At 39.7% G+C, this 22,224-nt stretch overlaps 1 protein-coding gene across 1 annotated transcript in view; it reads left to right on the top strand.

Annotated features, from left to right (window-relative positions):
• IGF2R (insulin like growth factor 2 receptor) overlaps positions 1-22,224 on the top strand; it is a 114,135-nt gene that overhangs the window by 2,848 nt on the left and 89,063 nt on the right. The window contains 4 exon segments of the mRNA XM_042462758.1: positions 11,024-11,154; positions 18,386-18,507; positions 19,591-19,689; positions 20,392-20,524. Of these exon segments, the coding sequence (XP_042318692.1) occupies positions 11,024-11,154; positions 18,386-18,507; positions 19,591-19,689; positions 20,392-20,524 (485 nt within the window).

Below are 22,224 nucleotides of genomic sequence, written 5' to 3'. Positions count from 1 at the left end.
TATGTCAGTTTGTGATGGAAAGTACATTTTTTTATAAAACATAAGTTTTTGTTGTTGTTAACTGCCTTTGCATTGATCTCAACCCATGGCGACCCTGATGATGGGACATCTCCAAAAAACCCTGTCCTCTACTGCTCTGCCCAACTCCTGCACACTCATACTCATGATGGAGTCCATCCATCTAGCATGCAGCTTTTCTCTTTTCTATTTCCTTCCATCTTTCCTAGCATTATTGTTTTTTTCTGGTGATTTAATAATAATAATAGGTTTTATTTATGTCTTCTCATGATGTGTCTAAAACATAAAGTAGCTTCTGAATAATTTGTCAGTGATAATGCAGAAAGCTGGCTTGGCCACCAGCCATGTCTAATGCAGAGCTAGATAAACATAGGAAACTGACTTATGTAGTTAGACCATTTGTCTATCTAGTTCAGTATTATTTATATTAAGTCAGCCACAGTTTTGTCAAGCATGTATTTGACTGCTAAGCTATGCCCTTTCCTTAACATGCAACATTCTGGACTTCTTTGAGTACAGAACATAGTATGGATGTCTTCAGTTAAGGATGGAGGTCATTAGAGATTTTAAAGTGGAAGTTGGATGCCTATCTGTTAGGCATGCCAAAAAATTAAAACAATGCTATTCAAACATGATGGTCCAGGGACTGGTGCTAGTCCCTAGAGAGTTTCCTGGGGAGTGCCAATGGGCACAAATATGGTACCAGTCCCTAGCAAACAGGAAAAAGAAAATGGCTGGTCCCCCAAATCAGATAGCTTAAGAAGCACTGGACTAGTTAACTTTTGGGATCCCTTTTAACTCTACAGCTGTGATTCGGGGATGTTTTATCTTGTCATATTAACATTCACTTCCCTTGAATGGTAGGTTCCAAGGTAACGTTGAGGAATCTAAACCTACAGGATGAGAGTATTTCTTCTGTTGTCTCTACAGTAATTGCCTTCTTTTAAAAGTAAGCAGGTTAAATAGGTAGGTGCTGTCTCAACTGAGACTATATTAGCCTAATGAGCGACAGGTACTCTTGCAGCTCTAATAAGGCTCCACCTCAGACTAATGAAACCTAAACTGCAAGCTTTCTCTTTCATTTTCTTTGCATGCAAGCAGCTTTCCTTTCTTGCTTATTGTCATCATGGAGCTTTTTTTTATTAAGGGGATTCTATCTGCTTGTGATGAACATAATTTCAGAGGTCCATACCTAACTCGGGGTGAGAAACTTCTGGCCATCTAGTTGTTGGGCAACAGCTTCCAGTAAGCCTAGCCAGGATAGTCAATGGTAATGGGTGATGAAAGCTGCACTTCAGTACTTGGAAGGTCATATGTTCCCCATTCCTCTCTTCATCATCCTCTTAAATTTGACTTAAAGCATCTGATGGGCACTTCATAGGATGTTTTTGTGGGGCTTGGATGTGTAGGATCACAGCCTAAGCCAATTTTCCAAGATAAATTAAGTTCTGTTACTAAGGGGTGAAGCCGATGGGTGAGTGGCTAGGAGTGGCATCTGGCTGCACCAGCCATGATCGGGCTGCAAATCTGCCTGGGACCACAGCAACTGGATGGCCCGCTCTCAAAGCAGGCCTTGGTAATGGTCCCAAAGAGCTATTGACAGGAGCGTTTTTTCTGGTGGCTTCATAGTTTATGAGAGAAGTAGTGTAGTGTACGAGAGAAGATTCTGAATTTGAAACGTGTGAAATATATATTTTTTGCAATAGATACAAGAAGCAAGCTTAACCAATGTAGAACCAAAAGATTATTACAGCCCCCCCTTGCTATCTGTGAAGGATCCATTTTGCCCCCCCCCCCCCCCCCCCGCTTTTTGGATAGCAAAAACCACGGGACTTCAAGTGCCATCTTTTCCAATGGGCCATGTGCATGCACACCCATTCAAAAAGCTAGAATTTTGAAACAGTGCTTTATTGTATGATTAATATGTGTTGTAGTTGACAGTCTTTATCAAAAGGGCGGTGTTTCACTTTCATACTAGTTAATTCTTGAATTAGTGAAGCAATACAGTGTTGCAGTGTACGTTCACTGTGCTAATGAACTGCTTAGCTCTTGCCATTTGCAAGCATAGAGCAATGCAAACCTTGCAGTCATGTAAAGTAGAATATGACAGATGAATGGAAGTGTGCTATATGTATGGTATACATTTATTTAAACGCATGGAAACTTAAAATTTTCCACCGACTGATAGAGTCTAGATCAGGAATAGACAACATGTAGCCACCAGATGTTGACCTCAACCCCCATCAGCCCTAGCCAATATAACCAAAGAGGAAGGGCATGGGAGTTGTAGTCAAGCAACAATATCTGGAAAGTTTACACATTGCCTACCCTTGGATTAGAGGTTTAATAATCTCATTAAGGCCAGCGGAAGACTTGAAGTAAGCTGTCTCTACCAGTGGCAATTACAGTAGTTCTTAATAAAAGTGCCATTTTTGTTTGTTAGATTGCACTAGTTCCTTTTTTTTCAGCAGAAAAAGAAACACTGTAAATTACTGAAACTTGGACAGCTTGATTACCTTTCTGAACCGCTATAATAACACTTTGAAATCAACCCCCCTTATCACATCTATTGTTTGTGTGGCAGTGTGCAGTTATACGTAATTTCATGTTTTTTCAACAGTGACAATGGCAACCTGTTATGTGCCCTGTTCTCTGCTGCTTTCCTGCCTTGGGAGACCTGGAAAGTCTTAGATTGTTGTTTTCTGAAATTCAAGATTTGACCAATATAATATTTAGAGGTACTTTATTAAATATTATATAATATTGGCCATCATAATCCTGATTTACAAAAAAGGCATTAGAACCGATCCCTCTAATTTTCGACCGATTAGTCTCATAAGCTTGGTGAGTAAGCTGTATACAAAACACCTCCTAAATAAGTTTCTAGATTGGCTTGAGTCTGAAGATATTTTGTTGCCTGAACAGGCAGGTTTTAGGCCTGGCCGATCCACTATGGACCATGCAATGATACTACAATATCTTGTTGAAAAATACTTTCATCATGGTCAACCGTTATATGCGGCATTTATAGACTTTAAATCCGCCTTCGATTCAGTCAATAGATCTAGATTGTGGGGGAAACTATCGTGCACTAATATAGATAAATGACTTCTCTTGCTTCTTATAAAGATCCATGAAAATTCTAATATTAAGGTTAGATGCAGCCTCCAAGGACATGTTTCCAAGGCAATTCCTGTCAAGATGGGTGTAAGACAAGGATGTGTCCTGGCCCCCACTCTATTTAATTATTACATTAACTCCCTTATTTCTGCCTTGAATAATCTTTCCTTTCATCCCCCAAAGCTGGCTAATAAGCACATTAACTCATTGCTTTATGCAGATGATGTCGTTATTCTCTCGTTATCTCCTATTGGACTTAAAAGAGCCCTAAATTCTCTTGCTCTGTACTGTAATGAGGAGAAATTAATAATTAACTCCTCCAAGACCAAGATTCTTACTTTTGCTCACCGTCCTAAATTGAGACAATGGAGACTGGATAGACAACACATTGAGCAGGTTAAGACCTTCAAATATTTAGGGATTGTATTTCATACCTCTGGAAGGAGAACAGCCCTTTCAGAACTTGTTATTAGTAATGCCCAAAGAACCATAATGGCTATTCTTAAATTTTTTTTCACCAAAGGTGCTCACGTTATTCCAGCCACAATCAAACTGTTTAATGCCAAGGTTAGCCCTCAACTCCTGTATGGAGCCCAACTGGGGCTGTATAGTAACATCAATGTAATTGAACGTGTGCAAACTAAGTTCCTTAGGAAAATTTTCCAGGTTGCCCATTGTGTCCTGAAAGCTGTCCTTAGAAGGGAGGCTGGGACTATTAAAATAGAATCTAGTTTGTGGATTAGTATACTTACCTATTGGCTAAAATTGCACAAAACCCCTGGAGGTTTGACAAATTTAATTTTTCTGGATTCTTTTAAATCTCCTTGGGAAACATCTCTTCTTAAGAAATTGAATGAGTTAGGTCTCAACAAAAATGAAATTCTAAAGCATGATGCCGATAGAGCTAAATCTATTATTAAACAAAAAATCCTAGACGTAGAAAGACACGCGGACTCCGCTTCCCTCTCAAAATATGTTATGTTCAGTGTTCAAATTCTGGTCTCTTCCCCAGCTCCATATCTATTCCATGTTACCCTCCCTAAGTTTAGAAGGGCTTTAACCCTGACACGTTTCAATGTGTTGCCCACGGCTGTGTTGGAAGGTAGATTTAAAAAAACACCTTTTGAATTTCGTTTCTGCCCATGTGGTTCGAGTGCTGTTGAAACCAATGAGCATGTTCTCCTTTATTGTCAATTTTATAGAGACATCCGACATCAATTGATTACTCCATTACAGAGTAAATTTCCAGGTAATACTGATTCTTTTTATTTACGCCTCCTATTGGATAACTGTGATTCTACTGTATCCTATAAGGTGGCTAAATTTTGTTATATTGTTTGTAAATTGCGCCCTCATCTGACAAATGGACATCCTATTACTGTGTAGATGTTCTGTTCGGATACTCTCAAGTATAGTTTATCATAAGTTTATATTTTAACCTTTAACAGTTACGTTGTTTGTTGTGATCTTGTTTTTATACTGGTCAAAGACCGAATAAATTTTATTACTAAATATTTTGATCAAATATTATGTAAATATGCCTCTCATAATTTATAACTGTTCATTATGATGCTGATTATTCATAGCAACAGATCATTCTGATTACAAGTAGTTGCCCTTTGCCACTTAAAGAAATGGTTGGTGAAGTGCAAAATGGAGTGGATACAGATTGAACATATGGTACTTCTGATTAAACAAGGCATCTATGTAGAAATAGCAGAAGCTTTTCCTAGTGGATAGAGGTCTTTTACAAAGCTCCACTCAATTGAATGAGCGCAGGGTTGAACTTCCAAAATACCTCCCTTAAAGCAAATGTTTTTGTTGTTGTTAACTGCCCTCGAGTCGATCCCAACCCACGGCAACCCTGCTGATGAGACATCTCCAAGACCCTCTGTCTTCCACTGCTTTGCTCAACTCCTGCAAACTCATACTCGTGATCTCTTTAATAGAGTCCATCCATTTTGCACGTGGCCTTCCTCTCTTTCTACAGTGGTACCCCGGGATACGAATGCGCCGGGTTACGAATTTTTCGGGATACGAAAAAATCCCATAGGGATTTATTGCTTCGGCTTACGAAGGTTTCTTCGGGTTACGAAAAAACCGCGGCGCTATTTTCCGCCACCGGAGGGCAGCAGAGAGCTATTTTTCCATTAGCGCCTATGGGAATTCGGCTTACGAAGGTATTTCGGGTTACGAAATTAACCGCGGAACGAATTAATTTCGTAACCCGGGGTACCACTGTACTTCCCTCTATCTTTCCTAGCATTACTATTTTTTTTCCAATGATTCATGCCTTCTCATGATGTGTCCAAAGTACGGACCTTATCACACATGGGGGGGGGGGGGGGGGAGCTCAGATCCGCAGTCACCCCTGTTTTAGCAATGCAAAGCGTGATTTTTTTAACACCAGATCCAGAGTCACTCCTCTCTAGCAATTCGGATTGAGGTTAAAACGTCATGTTTTTCCACACCTGGTTGCCTTTCTGTTGTCCTTCCGAAGTGAGGGGCAAGCGAAGTCATTTCGATTCCAGGCAAGTCATGTGATGTGGACTCAAGCAAAGGGGAGTGAGTGCACATTGTATTACCACACCAGAGCATACTTTGAGGGTTCAAGGATTCGAATCGGCACCCTTGGGCATGCTCAGTGGGGCTCTGGACGCTGTCCTCCTTCCCTGCCCCCCTCCTTAGCTGTCATCCTTCATCGAGGTGAAGGAGGAGGCAGGGGATGATGGGATCGGTGGCAGGTTGAAGGAGAGGAGCAGATCAGGGTCTAGGAGAAGGCAGAGGATGATGGGATAGGTTGCGGGGGGTCCTTAGGGCCAGGATCGGGATGCAAGAGAAGTCGGGATGATGGGATAGCTTGCTGGGGGTCCTTGGGGCCAGGATCAGGATGCAGGAGAAGGCAGGGGATGATGGGTTAGCTTGCTGGGGGTCCCTGGGGCCAGGATCGGGATGCAGGAGCAGTCAGGGGATGATGGGATAGGTCACTGGGGGTCCCTGGAGCCAGGATCGGGATGCAGGAGCAGTCAGGGGATGATGAGATAGGTCACTGGGGTTCCTGGGGCCAGGATTGGGATGCAGGAGCAGTCAGGGGATGATGGGATAGGTGGCAGGCTGAAGGAGGGGAGCAGATTGGGGTCTAGGAGAAGGCAGGGGATGATGGGATTGGTGGCAGGCTGAAGGAGGGGAGCAGATCGGGGTCTAGGAGAAGGCAGGGGATGATGGGATTGGTGTCAGGGTGAAGGAGTGGAGCAGATCAGGGTCTAGGAGAAGGCAGAGGATGATGAGATTGGTGGAAGGAAGGGAGCAGATGGGGGTCTAGGAGAAGGCAAGGATGATGGGATTGGTGGCAGGCTGAAGGAGGGGAGCAGATCAGGGTCTAGGAGGACGCAGGGGATGATGGGATCGGCTGGTTGGCAGAGAGGAGGAGATGGCATGAAGGAGGAGGAGGGGAATGACAGAGCAGGACTCAGGGGCCAAGGGGGTGGCATCGGAGTGCTTTTCCACATCAGAACAAATCGCAGTGCAATCGAAGGCAGCCTGGAAGCGAATTCTCTGGAGTCACCCCCCCCCCCCCGTTTTTACCAAAATGAGGGGTGACTTCAGAAACACTGCTGAAGCAATTTGCAAGGGGCTCCCATAGAAATCAATGGCGTCTGATAAAACAGTCACTTTATGACATGAAACCGCATCATTGGAAGTGCAGTCACTTCGGAAGTGAGCTGGAACTGAGCCACACCACCACCAAAAAGCTCCGTGTGATATACTCCTACAACAAACTGAGTTTTGTCATCTTGGCTTCTAGGGAGATTTCTTTCTTGATCGTCTCCAGGACCCATTTGTTTGTCTTTTTGGCTGTCCATGGGATTCTCAGCACTCTTCTCCAGCACCACATTTTGAATTAGTTGGTTTTCCTCCTATCCTCCTTAACTGTCCAGCTCTCAGATCCATACATGTTAATAGGGAATACAATGGCTTGTAAGATTCTGACATTTGTGCTCAGTTGTATATCCTTGCATTTTAGGATCTTCTCTAGTTCTTTCATAGCTGTCCTTCCCATTCTTGATCTTCTTCTGATTTCCTGGCTGCAGTCTCCATTTCTATCAGTATTTGATCCCAGTTATGAGAATTCTCTGTTTCTATTTCTTAGTTGTCTAATTCAAATTTGTGTAGGTTCTCTGTGGTCATTATTTTTGTTTTCTTTATGTTCAACAATAGAACTGCCTTTGCACTTTCTTCCTTGATCTTTCTTAGTAGTTGTTCCAGGTCTTTGAGGTTTTCTGCTAGTATTATGATGTCATCTATATATCTCAGATTGTTGATATTCCTTCCTCTTGTTTTCACTCCTCCTTCTTCTGTGTCTAAGCCTGCTTTTCTTACAATATGTTCTGCATATAAGTTGAACAAGTAGGGTGATAAGATGCAGCCTTGTCTGATCCCTTTGCCAATTGGGAACCATTCTGTTTCTCCATGTTCTGTTCTGACAGTAGCCTCTTGTCCTGAGTACATATTCCTCACCAAGACTATCAGATGTGTTGGCACTCCCACGTCTTTAAGGATGTACCATAGCCTTTCATGATCTATGCATTCAAAGGCTTTTCTATAGTCTATAAAGCACATGCTGATTTTTTTTAACTCCCTGGTGCACTCCATTAGTTATTGTATGTTTGCAATATGGTCCCTAGTGCCTCTTCTTTTCCTGAACCTCTCTTGGACTTCTGGGATTTTTCTCTCCATGTATGGCTGGAGTTGTAGAATTTTGAGCATAATTTTGCTTGCATGAGATATTAGTGCTATGGTTCTATAGTTGCTGCAATCTTTTGTATCTTCTTTTTTTGTGGATGGGGATGTATATTGATAGTTTCCAGTCTGTCGGCCATCATTTTGTTTTCCATATCTGTTGACATATTTTAGTTAGCACTATAGTTGACTTTGTCAATGTGGATTGCAGCAACTCAACTGGATTATCAACTGTTCCTGGTGACTTGTTTTTTGCCATTTCTCTTATTGTAGATTCTACGTTGTTTTTTTAGAATTTGGGATTCATCTTCATATGGCTCTTCATTCCATGTGTCCTTAATTCTGTCATCTCTTTTATATAGCTCTTCTGTGTATTGCATCCATTTTTTTTATTCCTTCTTGGTCTTGAACTGTGTTATTTTTATTGTCATAGAGTGTCCCAGTCCTCCTTTCTGATTGGATGAAAAAATGTTTTATCAATGAATAGGTTGTTGGCTTCACAAAAATCTATTATGCCTTATCTGTATCTGCCTACTGTTTTCGAATCCTTTTTGCTTCCAACTTTGGCATTCAAATCTCCAGTAATCAAATGTACAGTGGTGCCCCGGGATACGAAATGATCGCGTTACGAAATTTCCGGGATACGAAAAAGTTAGATTGGAAAAAACTGTTCCGGGTTACGATATTTTTTTCGGGTTACGAAATTTATTTCGGCGCGAAATTCAAACGCAAAGCGCGGCTAGCGGCTTTCCAGCGCTAACGGAAAGCCTTTTCGGGTTGCGAAATTATCGGGTTACAAACGGAACGGCGGAACGAATTAATTTCGTAACCCGAGGTAGCACTGTACATATTCTGTATTGCAATAAGCAAATGTACATGTATTGCTTCTGTGTGAAAAAGGAAGTAGTTGGCTGGGATGGATTGTGCTTCATGAGTGTTGGTGCAGAACTCCTGTGGGTCCGTCTGTGCCTCTGCAAGTCTCATCTCTCAACCCAGTGGAATTCCAAGGTCTAAATGATACCTTAGGTAGACAGTGTTGTGCGATGGGGAATGTACTGCCATCTACTTCTTAAGAGGCTGGTAATTTTAACTTGGAGGCTTAATGGCTAAATTAGGGCTATTTTTAATATTACCACACTGGTGTGAATGTTGCTTTTGACTTGGGATTTGTAACTGGTTTCAACTCCCAAGTTACAAGGATATAATGGTCTCAGCATTTGTGTGGCACTTGCAAGACACCTCTTGACTTCAACCAATTTCCTAAGCCCCTTCCTAATTCCAAGTATGTGAGTGAGGCAGGGGATTGTGCTGTTGCACTGAGTTTGGAGGTACCATGCAAGATGCTTATCTCTTGGGAGTTGCCAAAGTCTGCCAAATGCCACTTTTGGTCAGTCCAAATATGTAGAATTGGCAGTTAACAAATTAGACATATGTATTAGACCTGTTGTTGTTTAGGGCATCCTTGGTCTAACAAGATTAACTAGGTTTAAAATACTTGATAATTGTTTGGGAAGTCAGTTGACCAGATCTTTTTCAATTTATTTAACAGAGATCTAGAAGCAGTGTAGGCCAAATACATGGTGGTTGCTGAAATGAAAAGTAGGCCATGAAAACTGTAAACTTGCATTGATGTAATTTAGCACCTCTTTCTATTAGTTGGTGTTGTGTCTTTTTCATACTAAATATGTTCCAACTGATAGGCAATCAGATGATATGGACCTGAAAGCTGAGGGAAGTTATAAGCACACAGTTTGCAAAACATTCGGCTTTGGCTGTATCCACACTGCAGAAATAATCCAATTTGACACCACTTTTAGTGCCATGGCTCAGTGCTATGGAATTCTGGTAATTGTAGTTTTGTAAGATATTTAGCCTTCTCTGTCAAAGAGCTCTGGTGGCATAACAAACTACAATTCACAGAATTCCTTAGCATTGAGCCATGGCAGTTAAAATGGTATCAAACTGGATTATTTCTGCAGTGTGGATGCAGCTTTTATTTATAGAATTGAATGAGATGTCATAGAATCATAGAGTTGGAAGAGACCACAGGGGCCATCCAGTCCAACCCCTGCCATGCAGGAAATCACAATCAAAGCATCCCCAACAGTTAGCCGTCCAGCCTCTGTTTAAAGACCTCCAAAGAAGGAGATTCCACCATTATCCGAGGGAATGTGTTCCACTGTCAAACAGCGCTTACTGTCAAGATGTTCCTCCTAATGTTGAGGTAGAATCCCTTTTCCTGGAGCTTACTTTGTGTCCAGAACACAAAGTAAATAAATTTTTGTTTGTTTGGTTTTCCAGCTGTCTGGGTCTGTGGTTGAGACACATAATGGCTTGGTCATCTTAGACTTTACTCCGGTTATAGAGGTTTCTCATGGAAAAAATGAGCTTGGTATTATCAAAACCCCAAAGATGAAATTATAAGAATGGTAGCATTCAAGAGAATGCACATACTTCCATGTGTGAATGTGTTGAAATATTATTAAGAAACACATAGTTGCTTAATAAGTATACATTTTGAAATGGATCTGTATAATCTACCTAATCTCTGATCAATTCTGAATAACTTGCTTCTGAACCTTTCCTTTGATCACTAGCATCTATGTCCAGGTGGTAAGTTAGTGTAGTAGCATCACTAACACCACAGAAATGATGTAGGAATTAGGCTAGATGGGAAGATGTCTTCTAGAAATCAGTGTTGTATTTTGTGACATTTGGGGCAGGGAGCTATAGTGTAGTGATAAAGCACATGTTTAAAAGATTCCATGTTAAATTCATGAAATATACAGGTAGAGATTTGAAAGATTCCTTTTTGATTAAGAAACCTTGGATAGCTCCTTCCACAGCATAAAGCAGGGGTCTGTTGGTTTGTGCTGTTTGTTTGCAAACAGAAAAAAAAAGACTTACATGAAAATTAACCCCCCCCCCAACCTAAAATGGTTCTATTGCAAAGGAACAGCAATGAAGTCTACCTCTATATATCTATAGTTTGTTCTTGCCAACAATGCAATTGAAATGTCTTCAGCTGAAAGCTGTGAATGGAAAGTTTGGTGGCCTTAAGATCCATTTGAATAGCCTCAGCTGAAAACAGTGTTAAATGTAATTCAGCAACGCTTATTAACTGTATCTATTTTCTCCTTTTCAGTTACACGTGGGAAGCTGTTGATCCTGATAAAGTACATTATAAAATAAACCTTTGTGGTAAAGCCCCAGAATGCGGAGGATCCAGTACTATTTGTGCATATGACTTAAAAAGCAAAACCTATTTCTCAGTAGGTGAGTCCAAAGGCTTGTGTATTATATGGAATTCAATACACATAATGCCGTCTGTCACTTTCTCTGTTTGTATATGGTATTTCTCCTCTTGTGCTGAAGACTTTCTGTTCTGCTGTTGGTTTGTCATATGTTCATGCTGTTGACTTCAAGGCACATGGTCTTAAGGTTTCAGATGAGATTAAACAGAGGACTGCTACTAAAAGGTTATAATGTCCTAAAAAGCTGATATTTTTTTTAAAAAAATCTGACCTCATTTTCATAACTAATTCTGTGTATTTGCTAGTTTCCTTATATTCTGTGGCTTCACAAGACCATTCTTCTTCAATTTGAGAGCCTCCAGATGTTTGGGGCTGTAACCCCCCCCCCCCACCACCACCACCACCACTTGTGCTAACCGGTGGCCAGGGATGACAGCAATTGCTGTATAAAAGGACCTGCTGTGCATGATGTTGGAGACAACTGCTCTATATTGATTTTTTTTACTTTGTGTTCCTTGCAGTGAGAATAATTTCATCTCTAGTTTTCCTCCATACATAGATGATATTGTGCAGGACAGAACTTAGAAAAATTGCTTTTTGAACTAGGCTTCCAGAATCTCCAGCCAGTATGGCTTCGGACCATTTTGACTGGGGCATTGTGGGTGCTGTAGTCTAAAAGCTAACTTGCACATTCTGGTATACTCTTAATGTGTAGGCAGCCTATGCCTAGGTGATGCTAGGAAATTGCTAGGTTTTCTCCAACTTTTTTTTCTAACTTCTTTAATCTGGCTTGCTCCAGGAACAAGAATTTAATTAGCCCTTATTAGTCCTTCCTTCCTCTCCAGAGTCAGTGGAAGGAACTGGATGGCAGTGACCAACAAAAATTAGAAGCTTAATAAAATGTAACCCATAGCTCTGTTCTAGTCAGCACAACTATTCTGAGAGCTGTAGTCCAGAAATGAACTTTTCCAAGTGCTAGTCATAAATAAAATAAATAAAATTTTTATTTATATGCCGCCCTTCCTCCGATCAGGGCGGCTCACAACATAATTAAAATACAAACAATTCGATAAAAACATATTTAAAAAACAAACCAACAGTAAAGTCCCAAAGCCCAACCTCTTGGCCACGAAAGAGGAGAGAGGCCCACAGGATATTTACTCGGGGAATGCCTGTTGGAATAGGAAGGTTTTGAGGTCCTTCCTAAATTGGGCCAGGGTGGTGGACGAGCGGAGCTCTGTGGGCAGCGCATTCCAAAGGGCTGGGGCAGCTATGGAAAACGACCTCCGAGTGGTGGAGGCCAACCTAGCCCCAGGCACCTTCAGTAGCTGCTGCCCAGACGTTCTGAGAGTGCGAGGCGGAATGTACGGGGAGAGGCGGTCCTTCAGGTATCCTGGGCCCAAGCCATTTAGGGCTTTATAGGTCATATCTATAAAGTCATATCTTTCTTATGAACCTGTTAGGTAGCCTTATGTAGTCCACTATCAGGTAGCAAAATGTCAAGTAATATAGATGAACAAGAAACAGCTGAAAGCACAAACTGAAGTTCAGTTCTTTGGCTTTTGCTTGTATGGAGGAAAATTAGCTGACCAGAGTAGGCAATGTCTTTTTATAAAATTGTTATGGAAGGACATCAGACAAGCACCACATAATTGCTTACTTAAGAGAAGATTTTGTGTGTCTGTGTTGGGTAGGCCACCCTTTTCTGCATCTGGGTGCTATAATTTTTTTTGCACTGAGTAATTTTCTGAAAATTCTTTTCTTGCACACAAATGTTTTGAGATGAGGCTCCTGTGTGAGATACTTCTTTCCTAAGAGCCAGTGCTGTATTATGTCTAAGTAGTGGGACTTCTAAAAGCAGTCATGAGTTATAGAACTGCTACCATGTAATGATTTCTAGCTGTCTAAACCTCTTCTGTCTTGGTGTAGCTAAAAGGTGGCACAGAAATAGTATTTCCAGGCTTACCAAAGAGTTGTATGGAACTTACATATCCCAGTTAGATATAGTCTTTCAGCTTCTTCCATGTTCATATTTTACTCTTGTTCCTTATATAGATCCTATACCTCTCTTGTGCCATAAAATGGTGCCAGTCTGTACAGTTCTTTGTTCCATTAAATGGAGTGGATATAATCAGGCAATGTGTAAAGGGTCAGAGAGCCAGCGTGGAGTAGTGGTTTGACTGCAGCTCTAGAGATGAGGGTTTGATTCCCTGCTGGACCATGAAACCCACTGGGTGATCTTGAGCAAGTCACTTGCTCTCATCCTCGGGAAGGCAATGGCATACCTCTGCTGAACAAGTCTTGCCAAGAAAACTACATGATATTAAGATCACCATAAGTTGAAAATGACTTGAATGCACACAACAACAACAAATGTAAAGGTTCAGGTAGTTAACTACACTTGCTGTTGGGAATCCTGTTGCCAGTGATTTGGGTCCTTTTCTGTGGTAGTTTATCCATTGTAGAAGTTGCTACTTTCATGTTTTTCCCCACTTTTTTTGTTTGTTTCTTGTTTTGTCTTCAGAAAGCTCCTTGAGGTATTATTTTCTCAAAGAAAATGGTTTGTTGACAGGTGGGCCACATTAGATGCTGTTAGTGACATGAACTCATTCATTTTTCCATTGTAACCATCCTTGCTGTGCCTAGTTGTGTTGCCCCTCCAGTCTGTACATTTTCTGTTTTTAATTAAGGCAGGGGTTGCCAACCTTTTTGACTGGTGGAACTCTTAGGGCTCCACAGAGGAGAGGTTGAGAATTGCTGTCTTAAGGCTATCCTGTACAAGGTCTTGGTGACATCTCTATCAAATTGATAGATTGGGACAACACAAATAAAATCACTACAAAAACAAGAGATCAGTTAATAGCATCAGGATTTGGCATTGATTGGTATTTATATCATCAGTTGAATAGTAGACTCAAAACTGATTTAGATAAAACAGGAATTTCTAATGTTAAGAATGATTTAGACACTATTTTTGAAGAAAAAAAAGGGAAACATCTTTCCAAATATTATAAATCTTTAAAAGAAAGGAATTTAGAGGACGAGACCATCAAACACTCAATGATAAGGTGGGGCTCAGGATATTGGGAACCCCATCCAACTGGAGGATTGGGAAAAATCCTGGAGAAAAACTAAAAAATGTACCGCCTGTCAAAACTTTAAAGAAAACTACATTAAGATGCTGTACAGGTGGTACATGACCCCTTCTAAGATCAATTAAGATATATAATATGGGATGTACCAAATGTTGTAAGTGCCACTCTCAAGAAGGAACATTCTTTCACTTTTGGTGGAAGTGTGGGATAGCTAAGGTATTCTGGAAAAATATACATAAGAAAATAGTTGAGATGTTACAAAAGGATATTCTGTTAGATCCATTACTTTTTCTGTTAAATATGACTAATAAATTAGAAAAAGAAACAGAGAAGAAGTTCTCCAAGTTAATTTTATATATGGTTACAGATTTTATATATAGCCAGATTATTATATGCTCAATATTGGAAAAATACACAATCCTTGAGAATAGAAGAATGGTTATTTAAATTGAAAGAAGTTAGAAATCTTGATTTGTTAAATGCTGCTCTGCGTGAGAAGCCAGTAGACAAAGCAATAGAAGAATGGCACTGTGTTGACATCTATTTTGGAATAAATTTTGATTAGTTGGAAGAAATCAGTTTATACCAGGTGATCTATGAAATTTTTCTTTTTTTTCTTTTTCGTTCTTTATTAATGATTGATGATACAATTGCACAAGTAACTATGTTCGTTACTCAATGTATAATAGTAATAGATAGTGGGAAAATGTTAGTGGATAGGCTAAAGAAGAGAGAGATAATAAGTTTTTTTTTCTTTTACTTAGAACCTCCATGTGAGTTAAGTAATCAGGTCTATTAAAGGAATCTTGGAAGGTGTAATAATAGGTGAATAACTATTTAGTATATTGGTATGTTATTGTTAGTTATATGTTGTATGTCAAGATTTGTATGTATGTATATATTTTCTCAATAAAGATAAAAAAAGAAGATGCTGTCAAATAGAAACAAGAGTATTTCTGGAAGGCAGGGTGAAAGGATTTTAACTTCTTAGCTATTTGTCCCTTTTTATGCACTGGGATGGAGAACCTAATGTCCCACATATAATTAGACTCCAGTTTCCATAAGCCTCATCTGTATGGGCAGTAAACAGGGATAATGAGAATTGTTATCCTAACAAATCTGGAAGTCTCCAGATCCTCCACTTTGTTATCGTTCATGAGTCGAATGGTCCATGAATTCCACTTGCCTGTTCGGGATTGCTGCCAGCAATCTCTAACTTATGCTGATAACCAAGCCTTCAGCCAACACATGTAAGCAAAACAAACCTTGTGGAGAAGCAGTCTAAGAGCAAGCCGAGGAAACAAGCCGATGTTGGGGTTACAGAAAGTCAAGCGTACCGAAAGACGAGCCGAAGTCAGGAAGCCAGAAAGCAGCGTGGTCAAAACAGTCCGAGGTCACAATAGCCAAGAGATAACAAAGGTCCGGTCCGAGGTCAAGGTAACAAAGTAGCAAGGTAACAAGATGTCAGGAGCTAGAGCAACAGCAATCACACTAAGGGCTCATGCAACAAACTCACGCCTCTCTCCCACTTAAATCAGGGAAACTCTCCCTCAAGCCACCTGAGGCTGGTTTGCTAATTGTCTTTCTGCAATCCTTCTGGATCTGCGCCTGCAAGCACTCTCGGCCCGTCTCTCTTGATAAGAAGGCACCTGTAGGCAAGCCTTGTCTCCAGAGTCACCACTAGGCTGTGGCACCATAGGAGGCCTCTCCTCAGCACTAGGACCTGGTTGGACCTCCTGCTCTGGGGCTGGGGAAGCACAGCTGGGACTTGGCAGAGTAGAACTAACACCTGGCGTAACCTCAATCAGCCCTTGCTCTGAAGGAGGCTCATCCTCCTCGAGCTCATCTTGGCTTGCCATGACATTGCCTTTCTTTTGGTGTATTTTCAATTAATCTGTGAATGCTTCTATATTTGTTACATAAAAATGCATATGCCTAATTGTTTGCTTTATATTTGGAAACTATCACTTTCTGAGTTGCAATTTTTTTGGTTTTTAAATGTAGTTATAGTCTCTTTCTGTCCTGAGATTTGGCATAATTTTTTATCTTGGCAGAGTCTTGTATGTGGAGCTGGTAAGTGTGTTAGACATTCCATAAAAACATTAAATTGCTCCTGAGACTATAAGCAGCAGACTTAGGAAATAACATATGCTTAAAATTGATGGCTGCTTAAGTCAAATGCTCAAAGCCGTCATAACTCGGTTGGTACATCAAAGGAGGTTCCTTGGACTAGACAGAATCAAATAACTTGTCCATCTATCTATTCCATCTCCCTTTCTGACTATTTTTATAGTGGAATCTCTGGCTCTCTAAGAGATTCTTGGGAATGTTTTTGGGTGTGCAGCCAGTTCCTGTCTTGCATTCCACATTAATGGAGTGCACTTAGATAAGGATTTAAACTTCCAGCAATCTTGAAGCAATTTGGAGGATTTCTCATTCTCCCCCCGCTTGCCAAAAACAAAATTACCTTTTCTGAAAACTGAAAGTTCAATAGGATAGCACAGCACATTTAGGCTTGATAAAAACACTAAATTTAGAGTCAATAAAACAATACTAAATAACTTGTAAGAAATTCTCATGTATTCTTAAGTAAAAATGAGAATGCTAAAGTTAAATTAAGCATAATTTCTTAAATTATATTTGTAGTAGACTTCTCTCCCTTGAGGTCAGGTCATCATTCTTGCTTTCTCTTTTTTGAATTGTTGTTATTGTTTTGTTTTAGTTTGGCATGTGTTCAAATCTAAGCATTGGATTTAAGTCAAAAGAAGTGTCATTAGTCTCACTGGTTTGTCAAGAGCAGGTAGTAAAGTCTAAGAATATATGGTAAATTGCTTGTTATGTCATTCAAGGTAAGTAATGACTGTAAACTTCTCTTTGGTTACTATCTAATATCTGGACCATCACTTCAAATATAAATTAATGCTTCCCTAATTTTGTATTACATTCAGGAGTACATTACATTCAGGATGATTTCTTGGCAGGTGTGCTAGAGTTCTTGACAGCTGTGCTAGACTTTTTAGATTTAATTGTAAGGTGAATTCAGAAGCCTGTGGGTATAGCCACACTGCAGAAATAAAGCAGTTTAACACCAGTTTTAACTGTCATGACTGTATCCTGAGATTTGTAGTTTGGTGAGGCACCAAAGCTCTCTGACCGGGCTGAATACCTACCTCGGCAAACTGCAAGGATTTGTTGGTAGGTAACTTCAAGGCCCCTGTTCTCCCTTTTATGGTTCCCTATGTTTATGCCTTTGAAAGGCAGCTCTTCATAGAAAGGATTCCTTGAAATACATTACAGTCCCCTATAAAATAGAGTACTTGACAAACCCTTCAGATGGCTTTCCCATCCAAGTGCTAATCTGCTTGGATTCAGGAAGACTGTTGCATTCTAACTGCGTCCTGGGTTAGAGCCCTTGAACACTGTTGAGACATTGCTTTTATTAGCAGTTAGCCTAGAGCAGTGATTTCACAAATGTTAGTCCTCCAGGTGTTTTGGACTTCAATTCCCAGAAGCTCCAGCTACAACAGTTAGGAATTCTGGGCACTGAAGTCCAAAACATCTGGAGGACGGAAGTGTGGAACTCACTGGAGATTCTATGCAGCATTTAATATGTGCAGGTGGGTGTGCATGCCTGAAAGTCGTCTGTCGACGTATGCTGCAACTTAATGCATTTTATAGCATTTTTTAAAGCAAGGAATACTCAGAGGTGGTTTGCAAATTCTTTCCTATGAAATATAGCCTACAGTCTACTTTAGATATTCTCAAACTTCTGCCACCTCTATCTGAATCAACAGTCACTAATTTAGATTAATCAAGGAATATACAAAATTTGTTAGAGTATGTGTGCTAATAACCTTGGGGTGGATTGTACAAGTTTCCCATCAACAGTACTTGTCTCTAGATCCTGGAGTTCAGTTGGGATTTCTCAATTTTAATAACTGTGTATATTTACTGACCAGCATATGTTGAGAAACTTGTTTCATAGTGTCACATCTTGGATCATAATGCTGATTTTTGCTTTTTCTGGTTTATGCTGGTTTTGCATTGGCTTCTCTGGTATTTTTTATTCTTAATTTGTGTTTATTTTTATGTTGTAAGCTACCTTATGAAGTCATCACCTAAAAGGTATAACATTCATTTTTTGTAATTATTTTGTAGGTGACTCGTCAATGATGAGAAGTTCTAAATACCTGTTGGAGTTCAACACTACAAACTCTTGTTCACAAGGCTCTCAGCGTGTGTTCCGAAGCAACATCAATTTCTATTGTGGGAAGACTCTAGTTAGTATGCCATTACTGCTAAATATCATGCTGTTTAAAAAAAACAAACCCAAACCCCCCCCCCCCCAAAACCCCCAAGCTTCATTTATATACCGCTTCATACTGAACTAACAGTGTCTAAGCGGTTTACAATTGTAAGCTAATTTGCCCCAAACAATCTGGGTACTCATTTTAGCGACCTCGGAAGGATGCAAGCCTGAGTCAAGCTTGAGCCCTTTTGCTGGTCTTGAACTCGCAACCTTGTGGCTTTGAGTGAGTGGCTGCAGTACAGGCATTTAACCACTGCGCCACCAGGGCTCAAAAAATACAAGAATGTTGGTGTGTTTGCAAGAACTCTCTAGTGAAGTCTTGCTCTTGTGGAATTCCGTCAGCCTTTGTCATTGAATACATCTGTGCTCTTCCATAATATATGAATGTTCATTAATTATACTTTACTGAAATGTTTTTCATCGACATGCAGATGTTTCCATTTAAAAACATTGCTTAATGATGCTTTAATGATAGAATACCAATATAAATATTATGTAGCAATATATATGCATATGCAAATACATTAAGAAATATTAAATTTGCTCCAAAAGTTAATGGAAAAAACAGTATATATACAGGTATTACTACAAAATCTGTTCTGCAGACTTAAAAATGGATACATTTTCTTAATAAATATTTAGTATATTTATACCACTTTTTTCAGACAAAATTGAGTATGAAGAAGCTTAGTTATGATTTCTTATAAGGTGTAATATTTTCAGTGATAAATTACTATGGTGTGATTTTTAGTGAGTAGTCAGTGCCTGATGTACTGTGCTTTTCAAATGATTTAATTGCTTGTTCTTCTGACTTCTATGGTCCCTGGTATGTGTGTATGCTTTCCCACGTTCTAGTTCCCATAAGTGTTTGTGTTAAAGTAGTGTTTCATCTACAAAAGATTATTCAACAATGAATGACCCACTAAACGCGCTCCTGTTCTATCTTTGGGTTTTTAGTTTCTTTTAAAATTTGTTAGCTGTTTCAGTAATTGGCTGAAACTTTCTGTCAGAATGTGAAATAGCAAATGTTCTCTTTTACTGATTTCTTATTTAGGGTTCTCCAGAATTTGTGACATCGAGTGAGTGTGTGCACTACTTTGAGTGGAAGACATTTTTTGCTTGCAAGAAAGACTTGTTCATACCCACAAAAGAGGTAATGCATGTTTGAGGCAATCATACAAAAATGTATTATTGTAATTCTGTGCATTCAGTTTAGTGAGAATTAGAATCAGAGTTAGAAGAGACCCCGAGGACTATCCAGGAACACACAATCAAAGACAAACACAGGTGGCCATCCTGCCTCTCTTTAAAAATGCCCAAAGAAGGAGAATCCACTACTTTCTAACAGTGTATTCTATTGTCCAACAGCTCTGATCATCAGAAAGTTCTTCCTAATGTTTAGGCAGAAATCATTGAGATTAATAAAAGTGTTGATTTGGCATTCAATAATTGATTCATTTGGTTTCCTTTAGTTGTAACTACCAGTAATATTTATGTTCTTAGCAGCAAGGAAGCAACGCAGTAGTGTTGGGATTGGTGGGATACTAGAAGCCTAACTTCTTGCTTTGCATATTCTTAAACATCGTACTCTCAGATTGGCTGTAGGTGGGTCCAATAAAATAAAATTCTGTATGCAGTCATAAAGACATATTTTATTATTTCCAGAAGACTTAACACAGGCATTTCTGCAGTGACCAGATGATCATTGTGTGTATTATCCTTTTCCCCTGGCCAGATCTTGTTGCCTGGATATGCTGAAATGACTATATCTATTTGAAAAATGGAACTGTGTTTGTTAATATCCGTGCAGTGGCCCATTGTCTTCTTGTATATCACTAGTGTGTTTAATTTCTAGGTGCCTTGCTATGTATTTGATGAAGCTTTGAAGAAACGTGATTTGAATCCCTTGATTAAGACTTCAGGAGGTTACTTAGTAGAGGACTCTGATGAAGAATTGGAGCTGTACATCAACATCTGTAGAAACATAGGTCTGAACTTCAGTTTGAAATACACAACAGTTCTGCTTGATTCATTTTTCAAATATTTGATGAAAGTCTGTGTATTGACTTTAAATAAGCCATCCTGAGAATAGTCTGGTAGAGATTTGTTAACTATATGGAGGTATACTTTTTTTCCTGAAGTAGGAGCATCCAGACTTTCATATCATTTTAGAGTCCTAAGTTCTGAAATTTTCTCTTCCAACCTCATCTGCTGTGTTTTTTGACCAGCATCCACAATGGTCTGTTATTTTAATCCTTTCTCCTTGTACATTTTCTTTCTGTCTTTTCTTTCAACTTGTATCTTTTTATTGGTTCTTTAGCAGCCTCGTTTCTCTGTCAGAAGAAATTTCAAGCTTCTGTTTTCAAGCTTTTTTATTCTTTTAATTGTGTGCAAAAAGTGGCAGCTGATCTCCTGAAGTCCTAGTCAGGAGTGGCTCCCTGGGCAATGTTCTTTCTGGCCATTAGCAACTATCTAATGGTGTTGGCTGTATGCCAACAACACTCCAACCATTTTGAAAACCTGCTAACAAAGGAGCTAACTAGAGCCAAGGTTTTTCTATCAGGAATTGCTTTGGCAGTAATCAGTGTAGCATTCCATAGATACTTGAACAATTTTGATACCAGTTGGGTTCAGCATCCCATGGCACTGAGCCACTTGAACATAGTTCTGCTTGTTTTTGTGTTGTCTGAAATGAGTAACTTCTTGGATATATATCTTAAGATGGGTATTATAGTAGTTATATAAATGGAAAAAATTATTCACAACAAAAAGAAGCAGCAGCAAGATTAAGGCAAGAGTATCTAGTACTTCACAGAACATTTATCACTGTTACATTTTTCAACATACACAATTGCATTTTCAGATCCATTTACTTGTTTTGAATTTTTCCTGCATATAATAAATGATCACTGAGTACTACAAAACATATCCTATCTGAATATTGGCTTCCTTAATTTTACATGCACATGTAAGCAGTTAGTATTTAGATACATTCATCCTCTGTTGCTGTGTGAGTCTTTAATAATCATAGAATTGTAGAGTTGGATAATAAGAATAAGATCATGATTGTCCCTCCTAATTCAATTTTAGCACATTATACAGTGTGCCCGCATTATACTCAGACTTGAGTGTATGCACTCAAGCCGCGGGGAGTGCGCGGGGTGCAAGGGGCAGCGCGTCTCATTCAAATGAATGGGGCATGTGCCCATGGCGCCCCGTGTGCATGAGCCCCATTCAAATGAATGGGGCTCAAGCATACGTGGAATTAGCCTTACACAGGGGGGTTTGGAATGGGTCCCCCGAGTAAGGCAAAGGTCCACTGTACCTGTAAGATTTCGGCTCTGTTTTGATAAAATGTAAGCAATGACTCTATGAGTTCTTAGAAATCAACTGTCTTGTCATTTGGAGGGATTATATAAGAATATAGGAACCCCTTAGCGTTACACTGTTTTCAAAATATTTCAAGATCTGCTTGTGTAACTTTCTTTGACATTTATTAAAGTGCAGCTGTCAACTCCTCCTTTTTGAATTTCCCACCTCTCTCCATATTCCCCAGTTTTCTGGCTAAAGAAACAGCATCCCTTCTCCCATGGTCAAACTGGGGATGGCAGTGACTTTAAAATACAACCTGACTGTCCTAGAAACCAAGTAATATAGACCTGAAGTAGACCTCTGATTATTTCTGGGA

Source organism: Sceloporus undulatus, chromosome 1, assembly GCF_019175285.1.
Source record: "Sceloporus undulatus isolate JIND9_A2432 ecotype Alabama chromosome 1, SceUnd_v1.1, whole genome shotgun sequence".
NCBI classification, from domain to species: domain Eukaryota; kingdom Metazoa; phylum Chordata; class Lepidosauria; order Squamata; family Phrynosomatidae; genus Sceloporus; species Sceloporus undulatus.
The sequence above is the reverse complement of the archived record's forward strand: the minus strand, read 5'-3'. Positions and strand labels throughout refer to the sequence as shown.